At 41.2% G+C, this 27,303-nt stretch overlaps 1 protein-coding gene across 1 annotated transcript in view; it reads left to right on the top strand.

Annotated features, from left to right (window-relative positions):
- Positions 1–27,303, top strand: part of LOC117811119 (pro-neuregulin-3, membrane-bound isoform) — a 439,329-nt gene that overhangs the window by 384,641 nt on the left and 27,385 nt on the right. The window contains exons 5-6 of the mRNA XM_034681194.1: positions 379–402; positions 21,668–21,770. Of these exons, the coding sequence (XP_034537085.1) occupies positions 379–402; positions 21,668–21,770 (127 nt within the window). The remainder of the gene's footprint in view (positions 1–378; positions 403–21,667; positions 21,771–27,303) is intronic.

Raw genomic sequence — 27,303 nt, 5'->3', positions numbered from 1 at the left:
TTAAAACCAAACACAGAAACTCACTTCAGAGCATCTTATGGGAGATGCTGACTACACAAATGAGCTTTCAAGATTTTTGAGGGTAAAATTAGGTCAAGGTTTGTTTTAAAGTCAGCGAACGCATCATCACCACTAATAAAGCATAACAAAGTGCGTCTCCATGTGTGCGTCTCTCTTGTATCATTACGAGCATGTGTCTTCTGACTCCATGTGACAGGGGATAAACTACCGATACAGCAGCCTGTATGAAAAACAAATCAGTAATGATCTGGCTATTCGCTGTGACACAATGCTAACGCACACTATTTTTAATAATAACTCAATTTTCTCTCTCCCCCTTCCCTCTCTCTCCCCACCTCCTGCTGCCTGGAACGACAGATCACTTGGGCATCGAGTTTATGGGTAAGGACGATTTTTCTTATCTTGCATCTGCACAGGTCACATCTGTAAACATCACAGGCTTTCATAATAGATCTACTTTGAGTCGTGTGATTACTTACGTGCAATACATGCATTGTATGTGACACTTAGCAAATAGCACACATGGATGTGCTTAATCGCATATGGCATTGTTACATCAGTAGCCACATAAACAACAAAGACAGATGGTGTCAATATGGGTGTACAGTCTTATATTCACTGCCATCAACCTTTCTCTGTGAACACTCTACTTTGAAATATTGTCTTTATCACTCTCTGCTCCCTCTACACATATGTATTTACTTTATACACCATCTCTGTCTTTTTTGCTCTCTCTCCCTCTCTCTTTTTCATACTCTCTTTCTTTTTCTCTCACAATTGCTTATGAAGTGTCCCTTCAGAATACCAATGTGCTGCAGTCGCCTTGGAAACAGTGAGAACAGAGAGGCAGGCGAGGGTACAGTGAGGGAGTTTTTATGATGTTGGCTCTGTTAACAAATGCACTCCTCATTAGTACGCGTGTGTGTTCGTGTGCACTTGCATGGCACATGTTCAAGAGTGTGTTGGTGACGTCCGTAGCTTTCCCTGATGTGAGTTAGTCGAGATTCTTCCAAAGATTGTGCGATGAGTATTTGTGTGTTTGCCTGCAAGGCTGTGCAGGGTGGATGCCAGCGACTCCGCCTCGTCACTGCCAGGCCTCCTCTCTCTCGCTCTCTCTCCTGTTCTTGGCTTGTCTTACAGGCTCAGTGTCAGGTATCACAGCTGACGAGCTCTAGTTAACGCCATGCATGCTTGTTGTTAACTAGAACCCCCCCCCCCCCCCCCCCCCCCCCCACTCTCTCTTAGTTTGGTTTAATTTGGGCCTTTTCCACACAGACAGATTGAAAAACAATGGATCACCTGGGAAATTGGCATCCCCGGGGTATGACATGGCCGCTTCTACATCCTAAAATCAAGTAACATTTCAGAGGAACAAGCAGTGTCTTGCTTCTTTTTTCTGCTGCACGACTTCTGAATTTGCAGTCAAACGAACAAAAGCCTCTTTTTTTTTCTTTTCTTGGGAAACTTGCTGAGACTATACAAACTTGGCAGTGACAGATGATCTATTCCACAGAGCTATCTCGCAGGTTTTCCCATTTATATTCAGTGAGAGGTTTTATGCCTCTGCAACACTGTTCAGGCTGCCACTTTTTTTCCTTTGCCTTGCTAACGTCTCTCGTCCTGCCAATGTCTTCCCCAGCATTGTGCTAAGAAGTGCACAGATAGATAAGCACCTCCCACACTCAACCCTGGCTTTGTCAATGCCTGTGGCTTTGAACGCTCTGTCTCTACAGAAAATGTAGGGCTTGCATACCAAACAGAAATATTTGATATTGACATTATTGAATTAGATCAATAATGTTTTTTGGTTTTTTTTGTCTTTATAGCAGCCTCTGCCGTATCAATCAATCAATCATCAATCAATCTTTATTTGTATAGCACCAAATCACAACAAAAGTTATCTCAAGATGCTTTTACAAAAATAGGAGGTCTAGACCACTCTATGTCAAATTATGAACAGAGACCCAACTTCAAGACAGGGTAAGACTCAGTCTGACCCCACCTTAATCCATCATGAGCATTGCACATCGCAGTATTTAGCTAGTTACAGTGGTGAGGAAAAACTTCCTTTTAACAGGCAGAAACCTCAGGCAGAACCAGACTCATGTTAGACAGCCGTCATGCCTCGACCGAGTTGGGTCTGGAAAGACAGATAGAGGGGAGTAAGAGAGAGAGGTGCTAGTGATGAGACGAGTAGTAGAAGCTGTTGCCGCTGGAGTCCAGCACGTCCACATCAGCTGGAGTCCAGATCATCCGCAGCAGGAGGATGTCTACGGCAGCTCAGAGGAATCTATGAGACAATGGAGCTCAGGGACTCCAGAAAGGTCTATGGTTAGTAACTTTAATGGGACAGGCAGAGTTAAAGTAAGTGATGAGGGGGTTGGGGGGAAGGGGGTGAGCTAGGATCCCAGTGTGTCAGTGCGCCAGCTCCCCCGGCAGTCTAGGTCTATAGCAGCATAACAAAAGCTGGTCCAAGCTTGAGTCAGCTCTAACTATAAGCTTTATCAAAAAGGAAAGACTCTTGTCATGCACACATTGATATTTAAAGCTCCTGTGAGGAGTTTTTGGCTGGTTTTATAACTGACTGTAATGAAAACAGATGCCTCTACATGACCTACAAAAACAGAAGAGGCCATCAAAGAGAAGACCATTTATTTTCATAGATTTATTTTGAATGTCTGTAAACACTGCTGTTGAGCAGGTGACAGATGAGACTGATAACAGCACGCAGAAGCAAGCACTCTATTTCCACATGAAACTTTTATGGTAAGGGATCACTGTTTAAAGAAAAATTTCCTCACAGCAGCTTTATAGGTGTGATGTGGTATATTAATCAGCATTTATTAGAACAGACTTGAAAGAAATGGAATATTGTATTGTAAAGTATGTTTGAATTAGCGTAAAATCACCAGAACATAAAATTGTTTGGATTTTGTCATCTTAGAATGAGCCTTTTACATCCACACAGGGGTGGCTCCCCTTCCAAGGAGGCTGTCATCTTGTACCGCCATGTTTTTATCATAGCACAGACCAGAAAAACTATTTACTCGTGTTTCTGTGTTTAGTTAGTGGCTGTGTGAATTGCACCAATTGAAAGATGAAAAAGCGTGGTTGTTTGTTGTGCGCAGAGAAGCTTGTATTGATAGACATTTTTAATGTTACAACCTTGACAAATGGACGATTATACATATCATGCATCGCAACATAATGCAACTTCTGGTCCTCTAAGGCCACCGTCGCTTCACTGACAAGAGGGGTAATCAGAGTCATCTAGAATCTGACCATGAGATATCGCTAAATATCCCCATTTCTACATACTGTACCTTTAAGTCTGAGACACCATCATCAAGAATTTGTGGTAAATGGTAAATTTGCTGTAAAATAATTAAAAGTACTTTGAGAAAACCAATCTCAATATTCTTCTTGCAGTTGCTGAAATGAAACGTTTAAAAGCTTCACTGTAAAATTTGGTTTTGAATATTATAATCAGAGTAATCCAACTATTACCAGCAGGCTTATTGTGAACACGCCATAAGCAAAGCTGTAGCTAGCCAGCTAACTTTTAAATTCTAGCTCTACACAACTCATTTGACTGGACATGTTTCTTACTAGACATTTATGGTGTGTTCCTAGACCTTTATATTTACTTTGGTGAAGACTTAATTTGTATAACTAAAAAGAAATAGATGACTTAAACTGTATAAAATCTACAGAGCCGCTTTGGGGACTTGGGGGTAAAAAAATATGAAGGTTCATCCCAAGAAAGTTTTGCGAGATCTTGCAAAAACTTTGTCAGAGTAAACCATGACATTTTGGGTCTCCAAAAAGTTAGGCTGAACCTTTTTTTTTTTTTTATATACATATTTTTTTTTATTAGGTTTTTCTGCTGTATACATCATTCAAAAAGTGCATGTTACCCAATTTTATATTTTACAGACAAACAAGAACACATCATACAATGACAACCACTAGTGTCCAATCCAACGTGTTTTGAAATGTTATCTTAAGAATAAGAAAACAAACAACAACAAAAACAAAAAACAAATAATGATAATAATAATAATAATAATAGTAATAAATACATAAATAAATGGATAAAATGAAAATGTTCTTACTTATTTCTTACAAACAAAATCTTGATTGAGTTGAGTAACACAACTTGGCCCACGAGACATACACCACATTAGTCCTCAAGAGAAGGAATAGAATTTACAAATGACATAAAAGGACCCCAGGTCTTTTTAAAATTATCTGAACAACCTCTAGAACTAAACTTAATTTTCTCTAAATAAAGGAAGGACATTAGGTCTTGTAGCCAGGAATTTTCAGATGGCGGTTTAGGATCCTTCCATTGTAGAAGAATGCGTCTGCACGCCACAAGAGAGGCAAAAGCAATGATATTTCTTTCCCTAACAGAAAAGCGAGTTAAGTCCTCGCGGACACCAAAGCTTGAGATTAAGGGGCTGGGTGGTACAGGTCTACAAAAAACGTTTGATAATTTATCGTAAAAAGAGGACCAGAATGATCTTAGTTTCAGACAGGAGAAAAACATGTGTGTATGAGTGGCAGGTGAAATGGAGCATCTGTCGCACAGATCGCTTGTGTTAAACAGTTTTTTGAGCTTAACTTTAGAGAGGTGAGTCCTGTGTAAAACCTTAAACTGTATCAATGTAAGACTCGCACAGGGAAATGTAGGGCTGAACCTTTTTTAAAATTATAATAGTACCTTATAGATTTAGAAATACAAACATGAATCAGTTCTGTTCATTTCTGAACTTCACATCATAGTGAACCTAACATCATGTCCTAACAGCGTGCAGCACTTGATAAAATCAGCCGTATTCCACTCTTGGAGTGTCCCATTTACCTTTGAGTGACGAAGCACTGAGCAACACAACAGCACTATTTTGACCCACACGCACAGTTTATTTTTTTATTCCAGTCACTTACATCCACATAGCAGAGGAGCGGTTAATTCAAGTCAGATAAGGAGTTACCTGTGTGACACCTCCTTATTCCACTGCAAGGAACTAAATAAAGTGACAGCATGGAGTGTCTAGAAAAAGTTCCTTTTTTTCCTTTAGCTTTTTCCCTCATCAGAGCTCGTTAGCTAGTTTAACAAAGTGGGTATAGTGTTGCATTAATGATACCCATATTCATGATTGAAGTGCTGGGACTTGTCTTGTGTTAACACTGGTTTCTGTTTATAAACAGTAAACGTTGGGAGATGGAAAATACTCCTCCATGTCAGATGTTTCCAGCTGGTCTCCTGCACACAGCTGATAGCAATGTGTTTTCTTTTTCAAATGGCATAACAGAGTTGTGTATTTGACCGCTGCAGTGTGGACAGCGAGGCCCTGTTGCTACATAATGTGACACAATGTCTGATGCTCGCATGCTGTTGTGACACGTTGTAAGTGGTTTGTGTACTAATGTGATTTGCTTGAAGTGCAGTGATAATGAATATGGTCTGTCCAAGTTAACCAGTTAGGCTAGTTGTAAAACATCAGGCAGGTTAATGAAAACAGAGCCCTATGTATTGAACTCATATACAACCAAGGACTGCTTCATAGGATAAATCTGTGCAAAATAATGCAGTTCAGTGCAACTGTCCTGCTAAAATATGTATCTCAAAGAAGCTCATAGAGTTAATGTGACATTGTACAAAATCTTTCTTTGTCCTTCCTATTACTTACAGGTATTAGTGACACCACTAAACATGATACGGCCTTCACTATGACCTCACTCCTAAATGTTAAAAATCAATGAAGATCTCTCCACAGCAACAGCAACCCAAAATAACCATTAGAAACATCATCAAAGATTTTTTGAATGAGTCAACCTGACCTAACCCAACACTGAGTATAGATTTACAAACAAGTTATATTTGCACAAACAGATATTGGCAAGATTTACAACTGAGTCAGTATTTGAGGATCAAAATACAAAAGAAGAAGTGTCCCAAGGTTGAGACCTTTTCACTGTGGGTATAACCCACCCAAGACTAAATGAAACGCGGTTTATTTTTTACGAAATCTTAGCTCCAGCTTCTTTTTTTTTTTTTTTACATTTTTCATAATGCTTGGCAAAAAGGAAAGACATCTCTCCCTCTGTGTAGTCAGTCACTCGTGTGCATCAATATTTCCATTCCATCAGAGATCACTGAGCTCTGACTGGAAGATGTACCAGCGGGTTGTAAATCGATGTTGGAGCAGTGTTACAGGCAGCTATTTTGTGGGTGTGGGTAGACTTTAAGTCATGTTGATTTTCAATTTTCTTCGGGTGGGTTTTAAGGTGTTTGAGCTGGAAGGAAGCAAAGTAGAGCAAATATGAACAGAGCCAGGTGGACACAATTGTGTTTACGTGTATCTTAGCAGTGACAGGAGATAGACACATTCATGTCATTCATTTGTCTTTCTCATGTGGAGCTGAAACAGAAAAAGTTTTTATTTCACAGTGCTCGACTTTGACAACTTAGTGACTCAAATGCATCATGACTGCAAAATATTTGGTCTGTGCTGCTCAATGACAACAAGAGAAGGGAATGAGAAACATAAGAAAGACAGGAGAGGCAGCAGGCATCACTCTGGTGTCTTCCCACAGTGACTTTTCAATCAGAGTGCACACAATTTCTGTCCTTTTATTTTTCTGAGATTTCCTGGGAATGAACTTTAGATTCCTTGAAGTGAAGCTTTGTTCTTTTCAAATAAACTGTCACTGCTGCTGTCAAAAGCATAAACTGCTGTACTCTCACACAGGCGCACACAGGTGAAGAAAAGCAGATTTACCAGCTAAGTGTACTGGTGCACATCTAGCAATGGTGTAAACCATTTCTGGTAATCTAGCTAACCGTTTTTCTTAAAACAAGAGTGACAAACTTCACAACTTCCATACTTCAGCAATTAATGAAAGTATTTTTCTTTAACAGCAGTGACAGCAGGTTTTCATCACCAGAGATTTGTCCCCATTTTTTTGTTTTCTGCGTCTGAAAAGTCAAGTTGCATTATTTATTAAGCACAATCCAACATAAATTGACCATAGTACTGCACAGCTTTTACAGCAAGAGGGAAAATGGGACATGTTACAACAAGTGATACCAATATGGCATGCACACTTGGGTGTAAAAAAGGCAAATCTGCGTGTCGAAATGTAAGTTTGCTTTTCAAAGCTTTAATTGTTAAGAAAGTAAAATGTGTACTCCAGTGTTCATGACAGCAAAAGCTAACACCATTTCTCTTTACAGATTGGGCATATTTTAGATGAAAAGTTTCACTGTATAAACACTCAGTTTCTCTACATAAGGAGTTTCCAATAATTTATACTTGAGTTTTTCAAGCATCCTTTGACTCTTAATCACTACATCTTTAGAAATGTCTTCCCAGACAGTTTTAAAACAGACTTGTTACTCTAACAATAACAACATTAAAACACACTCCATTGGGCTACGATCAGTGTTTGTCAGTAATTTGATCTGGAAACTGGAGATAATGTTGTTTGTAGGCTGCATCTGGTTAAACTGGCATATTCAACCACTCAACCAGAGTAATGCTTAACCAGCACTTGCATGTAGACGCTAATCTGTAAGGAGAACCAAAGGATAGCGGTGCTAACTCTGCTAAAGGTATCTTCAATCAACAAACAAGTTTCACTTTGCTTGCTCGCAGACTCTGTGATCAGTGCTTAGCTGTGTTGAATTAGTTGCACTCAATTTTGTGTTATTCTGAATTTAAATTTCCATTAAATAACTTTGACGTTAATCACTTTGAAACATCCCTCCCAGCAACATGCGGGCAGATTCAGAGTATCAGGAAGTTTGCATTTGTTTTCCAAATTGGAACAAAGTTAATGCTCATTATTCTCAGCATATTCTTTTGTGTTCATTTCATTTTAAGTGAAATAGATTTAAAATAAAATCCCCCTAAATATGAAGGTATGGATGCATGGAGCAGCAGGTCAAAGTGTCTTTCAGAGGATCACATTTTCTTTGGTACACATCGAAGCCAGCACTGTTTCTTACAAATATTTGCACTTCTATCTTGGTAAAGAATATGTACCTGTACCGTCTCTACCTAGATAGTCAGACACATGGAAGAGATTCTAGAAATTAAAGGTCTGAAGCACACACTGTTGCACATAAACCAGTTCTATCCCTGGAAGCTTGTGAAGATAAATGAGCCCTGGGTTATATGTTTCTTCTTTCTGGTGCCAAGTGAGAGGCCAGGGAGCAACACAGTGACTGCCCAGTTCCAACATACAGTATATGAAGATACACAAAAGAAATTAGAGTTTGTGTAACCTCTTCCAGAGAATGGACCAAGAGAGAATATGTGAGAAGATAAAAAAAAACGATAGCGAGAAAACTACAAGCTGGAACAATAGCCCCCTGTCACCTGAATATATTCAGCATGTAAATGGGCAAATAAAGCCATCCGAGTGATAGAGGGAAAGGACCATGACCAGGCAAGAGAGCATGCTTACTCTAGCACGGCAGACCTGCATAAATAAAGGTTTTTATCCCCAATCAGCACTCTGCACTCTGAAGAGTCCAACGCTCAGCTGCTGAGGATCCATCTCCGCCTGCGTCCTCTGATCTCTTTGAACTTGTTGTGTCATTTCTCTCATTCATCCATTCCTGTTAATCTCAGCTGCTCTTGAAACAGACCAGGGGATATGATGTAAAGAGCAGAGCTGGCATCATACGGCACAGCGGGAGGTGCAGCCCAAGTCCAGTCTGAGCATTTACAAATCAAGACCCATCATGTTTCCCAGTGATGAAAGAAGCCTGTCTTTATGGTTGATATATAGAAACATACCAATAACAGTCAAATCCAGACACATTAAGTTTACTTTCAGAGGGAAATCAGGGTTCCCACGCGTCCTGGAAAACCTGGAAAACCTGGAAAACAGTTGACCAGTTTTCCAGTACTGGAAAATACCTGGAAAATGGGAGAAAAAGTAAAATGTCCTGGAAAAGCACACATAGTCCTGGAAAATTATTCCAACATGGCTGCGTGCGACCTGACCCTATTAACAAAACACATCCCCATTCATTGAAAGTTCAGTGCACGCTGTGCTGGAAAAGACAGCGACACTGCACAACTTTTTTCACATCTTTTCTCCTTCACTTCATAATCATGCATTCACAGAAAACGGGGGTATATTGTTTATGTTTTATGGTACATTAACCTTGTACAGTGCTCTATTGATTCAAAGAGTTATATTTAAGTTATAGTGTGACCAGTGGAGTCGGGCAGAGAGCTTGGGGGTCTGTGCCTCACAACTATCTCTGCAGGCTGAGAGCTCGATTACCGTACTCTAGCTCAGTTGTTCTCAAAGTGGGGTCCTGGGACCCCTGGGGGTCCGTGAACCATAGCGTGGGGGTCCATGAAATAATTTGAATACATTTCTAGTAAATTATAAAATTGTGCTGTGTCATTACAAAACAGCATACACCATTGTTATGATACCATTTGGTGGCTCGCAGGGATATGTAAGTCTTGCTACTGTTACTTTTCTGAAAGCGTTTAAGATCAATTACTTGAAAAGTATAAATGCTGTCATGTTGAGTGCACAAGGAATGAAATGACCCTCTGTTTTAAAGTATTCAAGTGGTATTTACTTGATTCAAATTGAAGTGTTATCTGTTTATCACTATGGTACAGGTCTGAAGTATTTACATTGATACGTTTTACAATACAAATAGTTCCAAGGGCAACTAAGAGTGCAAATGGTAGTAAGCATGTGCTTTAGTGATGGGAAGTTCGGCTCTTTTCAGAGAGCCATCTCTTTTAACTCGGCTCCCAAAGAAGAGCCGTCTCTTTCGACTCCCGAACGGCTCTAAATATAGGATCTTTTGTTGCCGTATATTTTACCTTAACTCTGAATAAACTAATGGTTTGTGTTGAAAACCCTTTAACGTACCGTGTTTTTATGTGCAGCCTTATATTTGCCCAATTTTGTGCATTTCTGTTACAAAACCATTCTCACCATGATCCTAGGGTTAGGGTTGTGATTAAGGTTAGGGTTAGGGTTGTGATTAGGGTTAGGGTTAGGGTTATGATTAGGGTTAGGGTTAGGATTAGGGTTAGGGCTGTGATTAGGGTTAGGGTTATGATTAGGGTTAGGGTTAGGATTAGGGTTAGGATTAGGGTTAGGGTTGTGATTAGGGTTAGGGTTGTGATTATGATTAGGGTTAGGGTTATGATTAGGGTTAGGATTAGGGTTAGGGTTCAGATTAGGGTTAGGATTAGGGTTAGGGTTGTGATTAGGGATAGGGTTGTGATTAGGGTTAGGGTTCAGATTAGGGTAAGAGTTAAGGTTCAGATTAGGGTTAGGGTTCAAATTAGGGTTAGGGTTCAGATTAGGGTTAGGGTTAGGGTTCAGATTAGGGTTAGGGTTAAGATTAGGGTTAGGGTTAGAGTTCAGATTAGGGTTAGGATTAGGGTTAGGGTTAAGATTAGGGTTGGGGTTAGGGTTCAGATTAGGGTTAGGGTTAGGGTTCAGATTAGGGTTAGGGTTAGGATTAGGATTAGGGTTAGGGTTAGGGTTAGGATTAGGGTTAGGGTTAAGATTAGGGTTAGGGTTCAGATTAGGGTTCGGATTAGGGTTAGGGTTAGGATTAGGGTTAGGGTTAGGGTTGTGATTAGGGTTAGGGTTGTGATTAGGGTTAGGGTTATGATTAGGGTTAGGGTTAGGATTAGGGTTAGGGTTAGGGTTGTGATTAGGGTTAGGGCTAGGATTAGGGTTAGGATTAGGGTTAGGGTTGTGATTAGGGTTAGGGTTGTAATTAGGGTTAGGGTTGTGATTAGGGTTAGGGTTGTGATTAGGGATAGGGTTAGGGTTGTGATTAGGGTTAGGATTGGGGTTAGGGTTGTGATTAGGGATAGGGTTGTGATTAGGGTTAGGGTTCAGATTAGGGTTAGGGTTCAGATTAGGGTTAGGGTTAAGATTAGGGTAAGGGTTCAGATTAGGGTTAGGGTTAGGGTTCAGATTAGGGTTAGGGTTCAGATTAGGGTTAGGGTTCAGATTAGGGTTAGGGTTCAGATTAGGGTTAAGATTAGGGTTAGGGTTAGGGTTCAGATTAGGGTTAGGGTTAGGGTTCAGATTAGGGTTAGGGTTCAGATTAGGGTTAGGATTAGGGTTAGGGTTGTGATTAGGGTTAGGGTTAGGGTTAGGGTTAGGGTTCAGATTAGGGTTAGGGTTAGGGTTAGGGTTCAGATTAGGGTTAGGGTTAAGATTAGGGTTAGGGTAAGGGTTCAGATTAGGGTTAGGATTAGGGTTCTGATTAGGGTTGGGGTTAGGGTTAGGATTAGGGTTAGGGTTAAGATTAGGGTTAGGGTTCAGATTAGGGTTAGGGTTAGGGTTCGGATAAGGGTTAGGGTTAGGGTTAGGATTAGGGTTAGGGTTCAGATTAGGGTTAGGGTTAGGGTTCTGATTAGGGTTGGGGTTAGGGTTAGGATTAGGGTTAGGGTTAGGGTTAGGGTTCAGATTAGGGTTAGGGTTAGGATTAGGGTTAGGGTTCAGATTAGGGTTAGGGTTCAGATTAGGGTTAGGATTAGGGTTCTGATTAGGGTTGGGGTTAGGGTTAGGATTAGGGTTAGGGTTAAGATTAGGGTTAGGGTTCAGATTAGGGTTAGGGTTCAGATTAGGGTTAGGGTTCGGATTAGGGTTAGGGTTAGGGTTAGGATTAGGGTTAGGGTTCAGATTAGGGTTAGGGTTAGGGTTCTGATTAGGGTTGGGGTTAGGGTTAGGATTAGGGTTAGGGTTAGGGTTCAGATTAGGATTAGGGTTAGGATTAGGGTTAGGGTTCTGATTAGGGTTGGGGTTAGGATTAGGGTTAGGGTTAAGATTAGGGTTAGGGTTCAGATTAGGGTTAGGGTTAGGGTTCGGATTATGGTTAGGGTTAGGATTAGGGTTAGGGTTACGATTAGGGTTAGGGTTAGGGTTAGGGTTCAGATTAGGGTTAGGGTTAAGATTAGGGTTAGGGTTAGGGTTCAGATTAGGGTTAGGGTTAGGATTAGGGTTAGGATTAGGATTAGGGTTAGGGTTAGGGTTAGGGTTCAGATTAGGGTTAGGGTTCAGATTAGGGTTAGGGTTAGGGTTCTGATTAGGGTTAGGGTTAAGATTAGGGTTAGGGTTCAGATTAGGGTTAGGGTTAGGGTTAGGGTTCGGGTTAGGGTTCGGATTAGGGTTAGGGTTAGAACCAGAACTAAACTTAAGTAAACAGTACCAGAACCAAACTCATGCAAACAGAACCAGAACCAAACTCAAGCAAATACAACCAGAACCGAACCAGACCTGAGCCAGAACGTACCAGAACTGAACCAGAACCGAAGCGAACCGAACCGTGCCAGAACCAAACCAGAACCGAACCAAACTCAGCCAGAACCAAACCAGAACGTTCCAGAACTAAACTAGAACCGAACCAGAACCGAACCAGAACTGTGCCAGAACCGCACAAGAACCGAACCAGAACCGAACCAGAATCGAACCAGAACTTAACCAGGACTGAACCCGAACCAGAACCGAACCAGAACCGCACCGAACCGAACCAGAACCGTGCCAGAACCGAACCAGAACCGAACTGAACAAGAACCGAACCGAACCAGAACCGTAAAAGAACTGAACCAGAACCGAACCAGAACTGAACCAGAACCGAACCAGAACCAGAACCAGAACTCAAGCAAACAGAACCAGAACCAAACTCAAGCAAACACAACCAGAACCAAACTCAAGCAAACACAACCAGAACCAAACTCAAGCAAACACAACCAGAACCAAACCAGACCCGAGCCAGAACGTACCAGAACTGAACCAGAACCGAAGCGAACCGAACCATAACCCTGCTAGAACCAAACCAGAATCGAACCAAACTCAGCCAGAACTAAACCAGAAAGTTCCAGAACTAAACCAGAACCGAACCAGAACCGAACCGAACCGAACCAGAACTGTGCCAGAACAGCACAAGAACCGAACCAGAATCGAACCAGAACTGAACCAGAACTTAACCAGAACTGAACCCGAACCAGAACCGACCCAAACCAGAACCGAACCGAACCAGAACCGTGCCAGAACCGAACCAGAACCGAACCAGAACTTAACCAGAACCGAACCAAACAAGAACCGAACCGAACCAGAACCATGCCAGAACCGTACAAGAACCGAAACAAGAACCGAACCAGAACTGAACCAGAACCGAACCAGAACCAGAACCAGAACCAAACTCAAGCAAACAGAACCAGAACCAAACTCAAGCAAACTTTATTAATGTCCTCAGGTTGGCATTGAGAAAAATCCGATGCCCCAGCTTGGATGGGCTGATCTGATTTCTCCTCTCAGTGAGTAAGATAAGATAAGATAAGATATTACTTTATTGATCCCCGGGGGGGAAATTCAGTTGTTACAGCAACCCAGACATAAGTACAATCAAGAAAGAAGTTTCAATAAGTACAAAATAAGTACAATAAGTACAAAATAAGATAAAAAAATAAGTACAAAATAAAAATAACCGAGTATTTGCCCGGTCTTCAAGAAGACTCTCTCTGAAGGAACAGATGAAGCCAGGATACACAGCCTCCCCTCCATCACCTGTATCCTATATCCTCACATGTGATTTGGCTGCATGGCTGCCAAGCTGACCAATCAACACAAAGTTCTGCTGTGAGCAGAGCTGAGGCTGAGCACTGTGAGAGCTAAGCAGCGACAGGAAAAAACTGGGAGCCGGCTTTCTCTCGATGCGAGCCGGCTCTTCTGATTCACTATAAAGCATCGGCTCTCAGAGCCGCAGCTTTTGAACATGACACATCACTAATGTGCTTAATCTGTGTTACAATTATGAGGGGGCCTTGGACAATTTTCTCACCTGTAAGCGGTCCCTCGCTCCAAAAAGTTTGAGAACCCCTGCTCTAGCTAGTAGGAGTGCAAACTCCCGATAGTGAAAACAAACGGAACAAAAAGAGCGACACAGCTGCACAGAAACTCCTAGACTCCTAGACTACATGTCTTTCAATGTAGACTTCCACTGAGAGGAACATATTAGACTATTTAGGAACTAAATTAGGAACTAAACTTAGACTGTCATACCAGCTTGATCATCGCTGAAAATGTCCTGGAAATGTCCTGGAAATGTCCTGGAAAATGATCTCTGGAAAAGAGTGGGAACCCTGGAAATGGATGGATGTATAAGTCAGAGTCAATAACTACAGTATGATACAGTTAGGTGCACAAGATATGATACAGTCAAGGAATAGAGATGAAGCTTGTTTAAATTATATTAAGCATGAGGCAGTCATGATGAGATATTGATTACCTAAGAGTACACCATAGACTAAAAACTGAATTATGATTGGCTTGAGGGAGTCACTTAACCCCTGAGATTTGGATGACCATGAAAAACTAAGGTTGCCTTTTAGAAAATATGACAGTCTTGTGGTTGAAGAAAGAGAAGAGCAATCATCTCACATCCCATTTACCATTAAGCCTCTGCTATAAGTCCCCCTTCCACTAACAGTAAACAAACATGTCAGTTGTTAGTGAACAGCACTACTTTAATTCAGGGAAAATGCCATGGCTGGTAAGCTAGCTAGTCTTTTTGTTAAACCTGCAGGAAAAATATATTTACTTTATTTAACCCTATAACCCTATTGTTCACTCTAAATCTTGCTAGCATACTCTTAGCTCTCTGGCACATCTCAGAGTTGATAGCTAACAGTATGCTAGCCCATAGTTAGCTGCGCTGTGGACTAAAGATAGATCCATAGGTGTTGCTGAGAACTTTTCTAAGTACTGGAGAAGTGACAATGACTTTTGCAATGGAACCCTGTGGAGAAAGATAACGTCCCACAGTGTGTGGCCTTAAAAAGAGTTGTTAAATGTTACCTATTTGCATCCACTAATAATATTGTCCATTTATAGTCATCCATAAAACTTCTTGCAAAGTTATATGATTCACGGAAGGTCGGAACTTGTCTATCAAAAGCTGACAAGCTAAGGTGTTTTAGTGTCGTGTTCAGCACTGTGCTGTAGCCAAAGACGTCAGACAGAGTATGAGTTATGAATTCATCAAGAAATAAATCTTCTTGTATCAAAGCATCATGTGAGTCATTTACATAACAGCCTACTTGAATATGGTTGCTGAATGATAGGTGAATTGCTGAAATTGACAGTCCTTGAGCCTGGGTAACCTAATGTCATTTTAATGTTTTCTACCAGGGTTTATTAATGTGATTTTAGCTGCAGTGAGCTTTGTTTCATAATGATATTTGATCTCTCTTGCGGCTGCAAATAAAATCAAAGTTTAACATTCCATTGATCTGAAATACACATGCATAACTGTTATAAACTCTTAATATCAGTGTGCTATTCTGCTGTGACAGTTTGTTTGCATAGCAGTCAGCCAGAATTGACCTTTACCATCATATATGCAAATTGTGGCACTATGTCAACCTTGAACTGATTCCAGCGTGCTGCCACTAAACATTACATTTTACTGCCCTCAACTAGAGGCCACAGTTGAATTCATAATTGTACAAATGCAACTCAATTTAATAAGCCTTAGCTTAATATCTGTGACAGACCTTTACAGTGTCAGTGTCTGCCAGCAATCTGACATGTCCGTATGTCCAAAACATTAGATTAAAGCCTTGAATGACTCACAAACCTAGCACTGTTTGTCAGCCAAGTGATAGTGAGTCAACAGATATCCTGACATTGCCTTGATGGAGTATGAAGAACTATATGAGATATTTCTGTATGATTTTAAAGAGCACTATTTTTTTTTTTAAGTTATATTTTTGGCCTTTTTTTGCCTTTATTTTATAGGACAGGTGGAGAGAGACAGGAAATGTGGGGAGTAGAGAGTGGGGGAAGACATGCAGGAAATGGTCGACCGGCCGGGAATCGAACCGGCGACCCCTGCGACGAGGACTGTAGCCTCTATATGTGGGGCGCCCAGACCGCCAGGCCACCAGCGCCCCTTAAAGAGCACTATTGAGTCAGGTTTCATGTGACAATGTCAGACTGTGAGCCCAAATCTAAGAGTCAACATCACAAACTCAAATCATTATGAGTCCTTATCAAGTAAATCTAATAATGATAGAGCCAGTTTGAAACTTGTGAAATCAATATTCAGACTTAGCCCTCTCAAAGTCATTTCATCTGAGACCCAAAATGAAAGTGACACTTCAGCCTGTCCACAGTTACCACAGTTTGCGTCTGCTTGAGTGTCAGTGTTTGTGCTGTCACCAAGTATTTGACTGTAAACTTGAAGTGTTTGCAAGTTGTATGTGTAATTTGGCATTTGTGTGCTCCTGTTGAAGACAGAGAGCTAATCATTCCTGTATATTCATAAATGAAATTATCAAACAACCCCTCAAAAAACATGTTATTTCTCATTTGTATGTGGTATCTAGCTACTAAGAGAATAGGTCACCTTTGATTTCAGAGAGTCTCAGAGATATTACATTGCCAATAAGGTTACTGGATCCTCTGAGCGTGCCAGAGCTTGTACCCAAAGGTCCACAGTGTTCTTGTCACATCCAAGCAGCAACATCCGGTGTTAAAAATAAAGCCAATGCAGAAGTGCAAAAAATTTCAGTTCCTTGAGTGTCTTCTTGTGGCTGGCTCCAGAAGCCAAGAAATCCCCAGAGGGTCCCATATTAAAATGTCCAACTGTTCTGCAGAAAAATAAACATGTTTACAGTCTGGTTCAAACCATGGTTTTGCTCGATGTAGTACAAGGGTTAAATCTTTTTATAACGCCTCTGTTAATATATCTAAAGGATGTATTTCTTGAGGTTATACAGAAATATACATCATAAATGGTACGACTGACTTGACTGACAGGTGAGCGTGTTGTAGCTGTTTGCCAGGAGGCCTGAAGCACATCTCCACTACATCTCTTTGGCTGTTTCTAGTGACCAAAAGTTAGCTTGAGTCAGTTTTCAAGAACCTCTTCAAAAATTAATCACATGTTCTAAGCCGTGTTTTATACAATTCATGGTCAGGATCAAGCAAGACAGGACATTGCACTGACAACCTAATGGAAATACACGCCTTGGTTAAGCACTTCAGTCACTACAGTACGCTACAAACAATATGTATATTTGATAAGACTTTGAAAGTAAAGGTGTAGGAAGGAACCATACTCAAGGTTTGAATACTTCTTTGAATACAACAATTTGATTATTATTTTAATACTGGAAACATACCCATGATCTCTACATTAAAGTATTGTGCTTCCCCTGTTGCCAATTTTTTCTGGACAAGTGTACTACTGAAGACAAAAAAAAGTTACTCTGATGTGTTATCCTCAGCTCTTCTTCAGTCTTTGGTGTAATGCTTGGCTGCTCATTGCCAGTCTTCAGTAGTCAGAATACATAAATGAACCTGAGTCACTTGGACAACTTGTGTAAGTCGACAATTCTTATTAACTTAGACTAAATATGGATAGGCAAAAATCCGGGAGTGTTATGTGACGCTGCCTTGGTTGGAATTGGTTGAACTGTCTCTGTAACAATTTAATACATGGATGCATGTAGCTCCGTGTCAGAAAGACAGATCTGTGTTTTCTTGTGTTGTAGGTGATAAATGGGTTGGAGATATTGATGGATAGGCCCATGTCTTGTACAAGCTCTCTGCCAACATTATTCTTATGTGCTTTGGTATTATATTAAACAAAAGGAGTCATCGGCAATAAAAGCTAAAGCCTTTAATCTTAACTGTGTCAGGGTGCATCACCGCTTACACCACCACTTATTGATTTCTCTCTTTCCAGTTAACCCACCTGTATGAAAGTAAGGCTGCTGAAAACATCTCCTCAGTGTATTTGATTGTATATGTACACAGAGGTTACAGCAACACCTTTATAACACAGCTGCTTCCACCTTCAGTGTAAAGTATTAATCATATTTTTCTATAATGTTGCAGTAAATAAAAGAGAAGCAGCTTCGCAGGGCTAGACTGGATGCTTCAAGAGGGAATAAATAGAAGATGTGACCTCACGGCCCCACAGATGGAACATGAACATGCCTTCCCTCTCTCAAGCTGCATGATTTATTCACATTAAGAGAGAGTGTGTTTGTGCATACAGGAAGGTGTGTCCAAACAAGGACATGGGAGGGTAGGAGGGGTTGAAGTACTTCTTGACCTTGGCGTTATATTTATGAGTGGCCTTACACCAAGCATACTGCATGCATATAAAACATGGTTGACTGTATTTAGTGGGTTGAACTTTTGTACAAGTGTAGTAAACCTTTGTGTTAGCGTGTGTGTGTGGACTTGACACGACCATTTCAACCAGAATCTTTTTACAAGATAGAGTCATCCAGAGTTAGACCTTTTTTCTGCTCAATCTCTTTCCCAAATTCCCAAACACCTCCTTTTACTTGAAAAAGTCTATTTCCATCCCCTTTTGTTCACAGTATCAAGGTGGCATCTTTTCCCCCATCTCAATCAAACCCTTCTCCAAAAAGTCTTCCCATAAAAGTTTGTTTTTTTTCCTGTTTTGCCAAAAACTAAAATTGCCCCTTGAAAAATGTGGATCAAATAGTTTTTTGCAAAAGCTTTTTGTCATTTGTAACATTTGTGATGCTGTGATTTTTTTCTTAGGAGAACAGTCTCCTTTGATTACATAAATCATTATCACCTCAAACGCTGTTATCAGACAAATAGAGTGTCAGCCCTGACTAATCCCCACAGAGTACTGTTTCTTAATCACTGTCAGGTTGAAATTACAACAACACATCGCGGTTATGTTAGCCAGGATGTGGTTGACTGCTAACATTAGCTGTTGTTTCTCACAGCATCCAGCCATGTTTCTTTCTTTTAGCTTTTTCTGAGAAGTGCTTTACATCAGTCACACCTGTCTGGATCCATGCCGGGTCTGATTCGGATGTTTGGAAAAGAAAGCAGGAGAAGCAAAATAAGCTTCACTACATTAGCCAAGCCTTCTTAGTAAACCAGCTCCTTGAAAACAAATGAGTTTAATTTCTCCCTCTGTTTAATTTTGATGTCTGGCTCATGAGGTCTCTTTAATTCTCTGCTTCTTCTGTAAAGATCCTTTTAAGTGTCAACTTTACTAAGTTTTCTTTCTACATTTCGTTGATAGCTCTGTTGGTGATTCCAGCCTGAATCTTTTTCCACAGTTATAACAACTCACTCCAGTGGATGGACAGAGATTTACAGCAATTCTGCAATTAAGGGTACATAGCCTTTTTGCTGCCACCTGCTGGCTGGTTGTGTGTAATTCAATTAAGTAGCTCCTATCTCTTATATTGAAATGGAGTGAATGTGGAGTGCAACGTATAACAAGACTCCATGGAGACCTGGGCACAAATGCTCAGTAACTTTAGACATGTGGAACATTTTAAATCTACATTTTTATTGCAGCTTTTTAATTGTACTCACTTGATATGAAATATTTATCTTAATGTTTTCATTCTTCTATGTTTCTAACTAAATTTTAAGAATATTTTTCTATTATGGTCTGCCATTCACCTTATGGAGAGCGTCGGGGTGGCGGCCTGGTGCCTCCTGTTGATCAGCCGCCACTGTTTAAAACTCAACTAGTTTACTGTGCTAGTAGAAAAGGAGCAGTTTAAAGAGCTGGTAGTTTTTATGAGCCAATAACTATATACCTTTACATGTCAAATGAAAGTATTTGCACTGAAGATCGGTAGATTTTGCTACTGGATGCAAGACATACAGAGAATATTGGCCACAGCTTGCTGTCTTTTTCTTAGCGTATACCTTATTTGGATAGATAGAGCTAAAGTTGAAACATTCTCATGGGATGTTTTGGGATGCTTTGGGTTTTTTTCACTTAATTTTATGTTGTGGTATTGCAACTGTTTTTTTTATACTTTCCAAGTATTCAATCATTTCATTTTTGTTGCTTTGGCAAAATACTTTTTCAAACTCAGTGAAGCTTTTTAATAGAATTAGACTTGAAATCGACAAATAATCCCCAGAGGTTATTCCATCAAAGATTTTTCAGTCTTACACTTACATTGCCATAGCTTTTTTAATCACTAGAGGGTAAAAAGGGCAGCAGTATCAGATTAGTACTCAGTATCTGCCAATACTCTGAATTTCTGTTAAAAGTCTGTAATAGGAGAGGAAAGGAGGGATCACTGCATCACACAGCCTCCCCTCTGTAACCTTCTTTATCTTCTTCCTCCTCATTTCTCTCTTTTTCATATCCCTATCTCTCTGTCTTTCTCTCTTGCTCTGCCTTCCCTGCATTCGACCTCAGGGTGTTCCCGTAGGACAGCCCCCAGCTCCCTCTAATGATATAATTATAGCCAATGAGCCAATGTGATGACTCAGGCTGATTAGCGGCATCAAAACAACACCAGCCCCCAAACAGAACTTAGACTTAGAGGAAGAGAAATGAGGACACAGAGAAGAGGAAAAGCTGCACTGACAATGCACTGATAGGCTCTGAGGCCACACTTATTCCAGGGATTATGTATGACATACTGCATGTATGACTGGTTATGTAATGTCTGTGTGGGCATCAGTAGCTTAAAGGCTACAGCAGTAAGCTTGTGCAGAGAAATGTCTGGTTTGAATTTCTAGCCATGCTTGAGAATCTTGATGTGGCTATGAATCAGTAACACCATCCATCTTTGGTTGTCAGGATGCCTTTGAGCAAGACCCAGCAGATGCAGTTGTGTTGCTCTGTATATTCAAAAAGGTTACAGTTAATTGGTGTACTTGTAAAGAACTTAAACCACCACTACTCCCAACTTAAGCAGCCTTTTAAAGTCATAGAATTTGTCTCAGTCACCTGAATGTAAAACCCAAACACCTTGTGTGATGTCTGTGCTTTTCCAAGGTCTGAGCCTCGGCTAAATAAAACCTGATTGATCGCCTATTAATGCATCTGAAGGCAACTATGATTTACTTGTTCGTAGCAAACAAGACAGCTTCCATTTTTCTCCACTAATGGCGTCTGTCCGTGCAATAACTCTTCTTGTCTCCATGTATTCAAGCTCCATTACATGTGGCATCCATTTCAAAGGCAGTCAGCGTCTACTGGAGCATTACTCGATGTGGTAGAGCCAATAAAATGAGCTGAAAGGCTGTGCGGTAACTAAGAATAGCAGGTGCTGCTGGAGAGTTGTAAATGAGTGTTTGTGTATCACAAATGGGTTTTGAGTTGTTGCTTTATATGAGTTTAATTTGCTTTATTTATCACAAAAATAATTAAACTTATACTGGAATGAATCTGCAAAGCGTATACTAAATAGCCCCGGAGAGCTGTTGCAATACAACTGGTTGTCTGATGATTTGAAATAGCTGTTAAGGTGCTGCAAACAATGATATTTCAAATTAAAAGCGGATGAGTGCAAACCTCCAAACTGTGTTTAATTATGTATTGTGGTGGATGGTTGTTTCAGTACTGTAATTATTTAATATTAACTCTGTCTGAATGTTGGCTACGGGAATCTCAGCAGACATATGCCCATTTAAAAACATACATGCACAATGAAACATCTTTTTCTTCTTTCCTGTCTTCCTCATCCTCTGAGTCTCTTTCACACGAACATCCTCACAGATGTTTCAATGATATATGAGCTTATTTTCAAAGAGTGTGTTGTTCAGACTTTAATGTTCCTCCTTCCTCTGTTTTGTTTCCCCACAGAGAGCAAAGAGGTGTACAAGAGACAGGTGCTGTCAATCACCTCCATCGCCATGGCAATCAGCCTCCTGGGAACACTTTGCATGGCCCTGTACTGCCGCAACAAGTGAGAGCATAAACACAAACAACAAACATAAAGAAACAGATCAAATGAAAGGTTATATATATTGTGTATTTCACATTGAACTAGAGGAAAGTTTAATCAGCCTTCATAGTGTCTTTCTTTCTGTGGCTGTTTGCACTGACTTAACTTTTATTGGGAGGTACGACTGTTAGAAAAAATGGCTCAAGTATTGACTGACTATATGTCACCCCTTTAGACCAATGATACAATTTTTATAGACATGAATAACTTCAGTCAGCTCAATAATATTGTGAAAATTTAAGTCAGTACAGTCATCATATCATCTGTTTCAAAAGAATCAATACATAATTATTGGAATTACCATTTCATTTCTTTGTTGTAAATACAAATCACGGGTCCAAAATGCTATTTTATGAACAAAATAGCCAGCCCTCTCTTAATCCCAAGTTGTCACATACCAGTCCACAGAGAAATACCTTCATCATGCAGTATTTTTAAAACAATATAGAATCGAATCCCAGGATCCTGGGGTCAGAGTCCTGTGTGCAACAAAAGAACAACACAGAGTTATTTTTCTCTGATACCTCTCACCTTCGTAGCTGGAGTACCGTGATTTCCCTTAAGAGACTATTTCAAATCAGAGTTTTTACAGTCATTTCAATCAGGAGAGACTTCATCACGAGTGCACAATTATTTATTCTACAAGTTTAGAAAATATGTGAAATGTGCAATAACTTTTTCGACTAGGCTTCACCGTGTTGTTTTCATGTATTCAAAGGGGTAGTGAGGCCGAGAGCAGAATAGAATACTAGTCTAGACTCTGGTGGTGGTAGTGAAGGAAGGATGCAGGATGAGCTGAGGAGATGGCGCTGGACACTGATGAGATGGCTTGGAGGTGACTGGGGTGGAGGACGGTTGCTGTGCTGGAACTGAAACGCAGACTGAAAGCGCAACAGGGGGGAACAGATTTGAAATCTTGGCAGCAGCAGGATGATTGGTCGATAGAGGTTGAGGCTAAATCTGGTTGGTTTAGTGCTTGAAAGAGTTAACACCCGAAATTAACAGATCACCAGAAGGACAGAGATAGGGAGAGGGATTGACGTGAATGAATGATGACTAATGAATGAATGAATGAGTATAAAACAGTCTTACTGCTTGAACTTACACTTCGCTTAATTTCTGTTAGACTGAATGGAAACAGACTTTGCAACAAATGCTAAATGGTTCCTATAGCAACAGATGCTACCTTTTGATCTGTCCAAAACATAAAAGGGGGACCAGGACAAAACATCAATACTTTCCTGCCTGGGATGAGCCTGCAGTTCATGTGTTAGTACCACCACTCACATAAAAATATTGAACAACATAAATAGGCTTAGGTCTAGTTCCCCTGCAGCGCTGCCCTCTATGGAAATGGAAAGCCTCCTGCTCAAGTTAGACTAAAGATGAACTGCTTTTGAATTGCTTTGAGCAAATGCTTAATTGGGTTTAGGTTCAGCTTTTGACACAGCAATGGCAGAAAGCAGACATAAACACACGCAGACACTAAAAGTTCCTTTTTCCAGCCATGCACAAATGTGATGTATGTTTTCTCATGAATAAACTGACGGGTATATTAGCTCCAGTGACATGTAATTTCTCCACAACCATTTTGCCAACTTCCATTTGAACTGAAAGTTGCTCCAATGGTTTTCAAAGTTTCAAACTTACTTTGACATGAATAATTATGGTGGAACCTGCCATGAGACCTAAAGTAAGCAAAATGCCTTATCATTTGGTTGTCGGCCCAGTTGGGTGTGGGCAGAAGAAATGCCCACAGAGACATTTTGTTCATTTAGTGAATCCTGATGGAACATGTTGAGAAATCAAACATTTTGAACCAAATCCCAGACTGGATATTTGCAACTATTTGTAAATCTCATTATGGGCATGCACATATTCATATCCCATTAAAGCATAAAGGTCAGCTCGGATGGCTCCGGCACTCTCTCCTTCCTGTCCCTCTCTCAGGATCTGCATATTTCTGCAGTGCATGATCTGTGTGCACATTAATGAATGGTCAACATCCATTTCAAGCAGGGAGAACTTTGCATTGGATGGCCCAGAGAGTTTCTCTATTCTCAATGGGATGGGCCAAACATCCGGGATGCAGCGGCATGGCAGTCCGTCATTCAGGTTATATGGACCGTGGAGCAGCTTGTAATGGATGGCACTGTAATTCCATAGGCTTCTCTCTGTAATAAAATAATGTGAGTGAGTGGGCAGCTTGACAACAAGATAATCGGATCAAGGCTTGATGGACAGGCACTTTCAAAGAATCTGTAATTGAGTCAGGGCCTGTTTTGCAGAGAGGATGCAGAAAGATCGGAAGGAAGTGTTCATGCAAATCCGAGTGACCTGAATATAGATAAAGCCAAAGATTTTCTAACACAGAGGGGAAGAGATAGACGAAATGCAGCCAAATGAAAGACAAATGGTTCTTCTTGTCTTGCTGTCGTCACTGCTCTTTAAAGGGCAACATGCAGATTTGGAGGGTGACACATTGTTTCCTTGTTGTCCTTCTTCCAAAGCAGTGACAATGAGGTCGGAGTGCCGGTTTAAAAATTAATGTGTTTCCAGCTGTTCAAATCCATGTTTGGTGACTCATATATCTTTAAACTATAATTATGAAGTCAAGGAAACCAAAGAGTTTGAGAGACAAAAAGCAGCAGAAGATAAATTCTGTTGATATCTGTGATTTGTGAGGATTCTTTACAATCGGTCTTATATAGATGAACACACCTTAGAACAGTTATATCAGAAGATTATCCCTGTAACCTCCCAACTTTAGGTGACAGTTGCACAACTGAGAGTACCCATTGTAAATAAATCATGAGGTTGTAGTTGTGGACAGGAGTAAATGAGTCCAAGGTCCAGTCCACTGCACTCTGTCTGACAGTCTGAGGGAGGAGTTGAAAAGTTTGATGGCCCCTGGCATGAATGACTTCCTATGGTGGATCTCTGTGTAATGAGTTTTGCACTGAATGCACCCCAGTGCTTGTCAAGCATGTCATGGAGTGGGTGGGAGACACTGTCCGAGATGGCATGTAACTCTGACAGCGCCCTCCTCTTTGACACTGCTGCAAGGGAGTTCAGCTCCGCCCTTACAAAATTACTTGTCTTACAGATCGGTTTGTTGAGGACGCTGGTGGCGGCTGCCTTCAATCCCCTGTCCCTGCACACAACAGAAAAAAGGACGCAGATGTGTAAAACTCTTGCTCTGCTGAAGGCCTTTAAATCTTATAGTGTTTTAAGTCCAGGCACCTGTGATCCTCAACTGATGCTCAATTCCCTCCTCTGATTTCGCAACCAGCTCATTTGTCTTTCTTACACTGAGCTGCAGATGGTTCTACTGTGCCATATGACAAAATATTCACCACAGTTCTCTTCTCAACCCTCTCAGCCTTTCCACATTTGATTTCTGGACAATCTCAGGAGAGTTTAAACTTGACATATTCCAGACTTTGTTTCATATGTATTGCACACAGGATGATTTTTCTGTGGGAGATGGACTCTCAGCTACTCTGATTGCTTCTTGTGAGTATGAGGCCTGGATAGAGCTTGCAGGGGAAAAATGTCAACTGTTTCGAACTGATAACACAACACCATGTTTGAGGCCATTTCTGCAATACGGATGTAAGGATGGAAAACATTTTATACATACATGCAACAGAGACAAGTAGTAACCTGAATAAAGTAGCAAACTCTGTAAATAATGATTGGTGGCATTACCACAACCAGTCACTTGCACCCTGACAACAGATTTCATGCTAGATTGCTGGCAGGTAAAATCCTACTTAATGTCCAGTTCAACGGATCCAGACATTTGTGTACTAACACGCAGCCCCACCTGTCCATGTTTCAATATTCTCAATACACCCAAATATGGCAGAGCCATTAGAAAATGTATGCAAATGACAGGGCTGGTAGGTGCTGCACAGGATAAAAGAATGTAAACATATTGTATCTGCTACTCTAGTAGTTAACAATCCACCACCCAAGGGGAAGGGGGGCAATACCCAAGAGCAAGCACACCCGTTTGCATGCTAAAGCCTCAAATAAACAACCAGATTGTGTCAAGGCTTAAGAAGAGATAATAGATCTTTCATATCCTAAAGTAGCGTGAACCAAATGTTGCAGCCTTCTTCTGAGAGAATATAATTAAAGTGCCACAGAGGTGGAGAGGATTGGAGTTCACTATGATGCTGTGTGTAAACACTCTATTACATTGCTGTCATCCGCCAGAGAGTCTCCGAGACAAGAACTGTAAAAGCTCCATTGGCTTTATCAGATAATGAGCGTCGCCCCTGGCACAACACAATGAAGTCGTGATAAAAGCCTTTGTGCATTTCCATCCAGGTCAGGGTAATTGCACAAGCTTGAGTAACTCATGTGGTGATGATGAAGGGCATGTAATGTACACCGGTAACAAAACACACCATAAGAAGGTTTTTCTACATGAATGGGGGAGATCTGATGATATCATTTTGCTCAATGGAGTCTAATTATTCCACTTGCTGTTCATCTGTAGACCTCTTGTGATGAGTCAGGTCTGTGTCTATGCAGGATAAGAGTCCTGTCTCCTGTCAGTGACTTGATTCCTTCAGTGTCTTTGTAATAGATTCAATCAATCAATCAATCAATAAAGCCAGCGGGCCAGACAACATCAGCCCCAGGGTCCTCAAGGTGTGTGCGGGGCAGCTTGCAGGGGTCTTTCAGCACCTCTTCAATCTCTCCATGAGGTTGATGATCGTGCCAGAGCTGTGGAAGACTTCCTGCATCGTCCCGGTGCCAAAGAAAGGACGACACAGCGCTCTCAATGACTACAGACCTGTGGCACTCACGTCACATGTGATGAAGACATTCGAGAGACTGGTTCTTCAGCACCTGAGGACACTGCTGACTGCTTTCCTGGACCCGCTGCAGTTCGCATATAGGCCGCACATCGGTGTGGAGGATGCCATCATCTTCCTCACCTACAAGTCTCTCTCCCACCTAGAGAAGCAGGGAAGCACTGTGAGAGTCATATTTTTTGACTTCTCTAGTGCTTTCAACACCATCCAGCCCTGCCTTCTGAGAGACAAACTGCTGGCCGTGCAGCTTCACCCGGACACCACAGACTGGATCGTGAACTACCTCACTGGACGGCCGCAGTACGTCAGAGTGGATGGCTGTACCTCTGAGGTGGTCATGAGCAGCATGCTCATGACCCCAGGGGACTGTTCTGGCGCCATTCCTCTTCACCCTCTACACCTCCGACTTCCGCTTCAACTCCGGTTCCTGCCACCTCCAGAAGTTTCCGACGACTCCTCCATCGTTGGACGCATCAGTGAAGATGACGAGGAGGAGTACAGAGGACTGATAGAGAGCTTCATCGCGTGGTGCGACAGCAATCATCTGAAGCTCAACATCAGCAAGACTAAGGAGCTGGTGGTGAGCTACCGGGGAACAGGAGGCCCCCAGCCCCAGTCCTCATCCAGGGGAAGGAAGTGGAGAGGGTGGACTCATACAAGTA

This window comes from Notolabrus celidotus, chromosome 4, assembly GCF_009762535.1.
Source record: "Notolabrus celidotus isolate fNotCel1 chromosome 4, fNotCel1.pri, whole genome shotgun sequence".
NCBI classification, from domain to species: domain Eukaryota; kingdom Metazoa; phylum Chordata; class Actinopteri; order Labriformes; family Labridae; genus Notolabrus; species Notolabrus celidotus.
The sequence above is the reverse complement of the archived record's forward strand: the minus strand, read 5'-3'. Positions and strand labels throughout refer to the sequence as shown.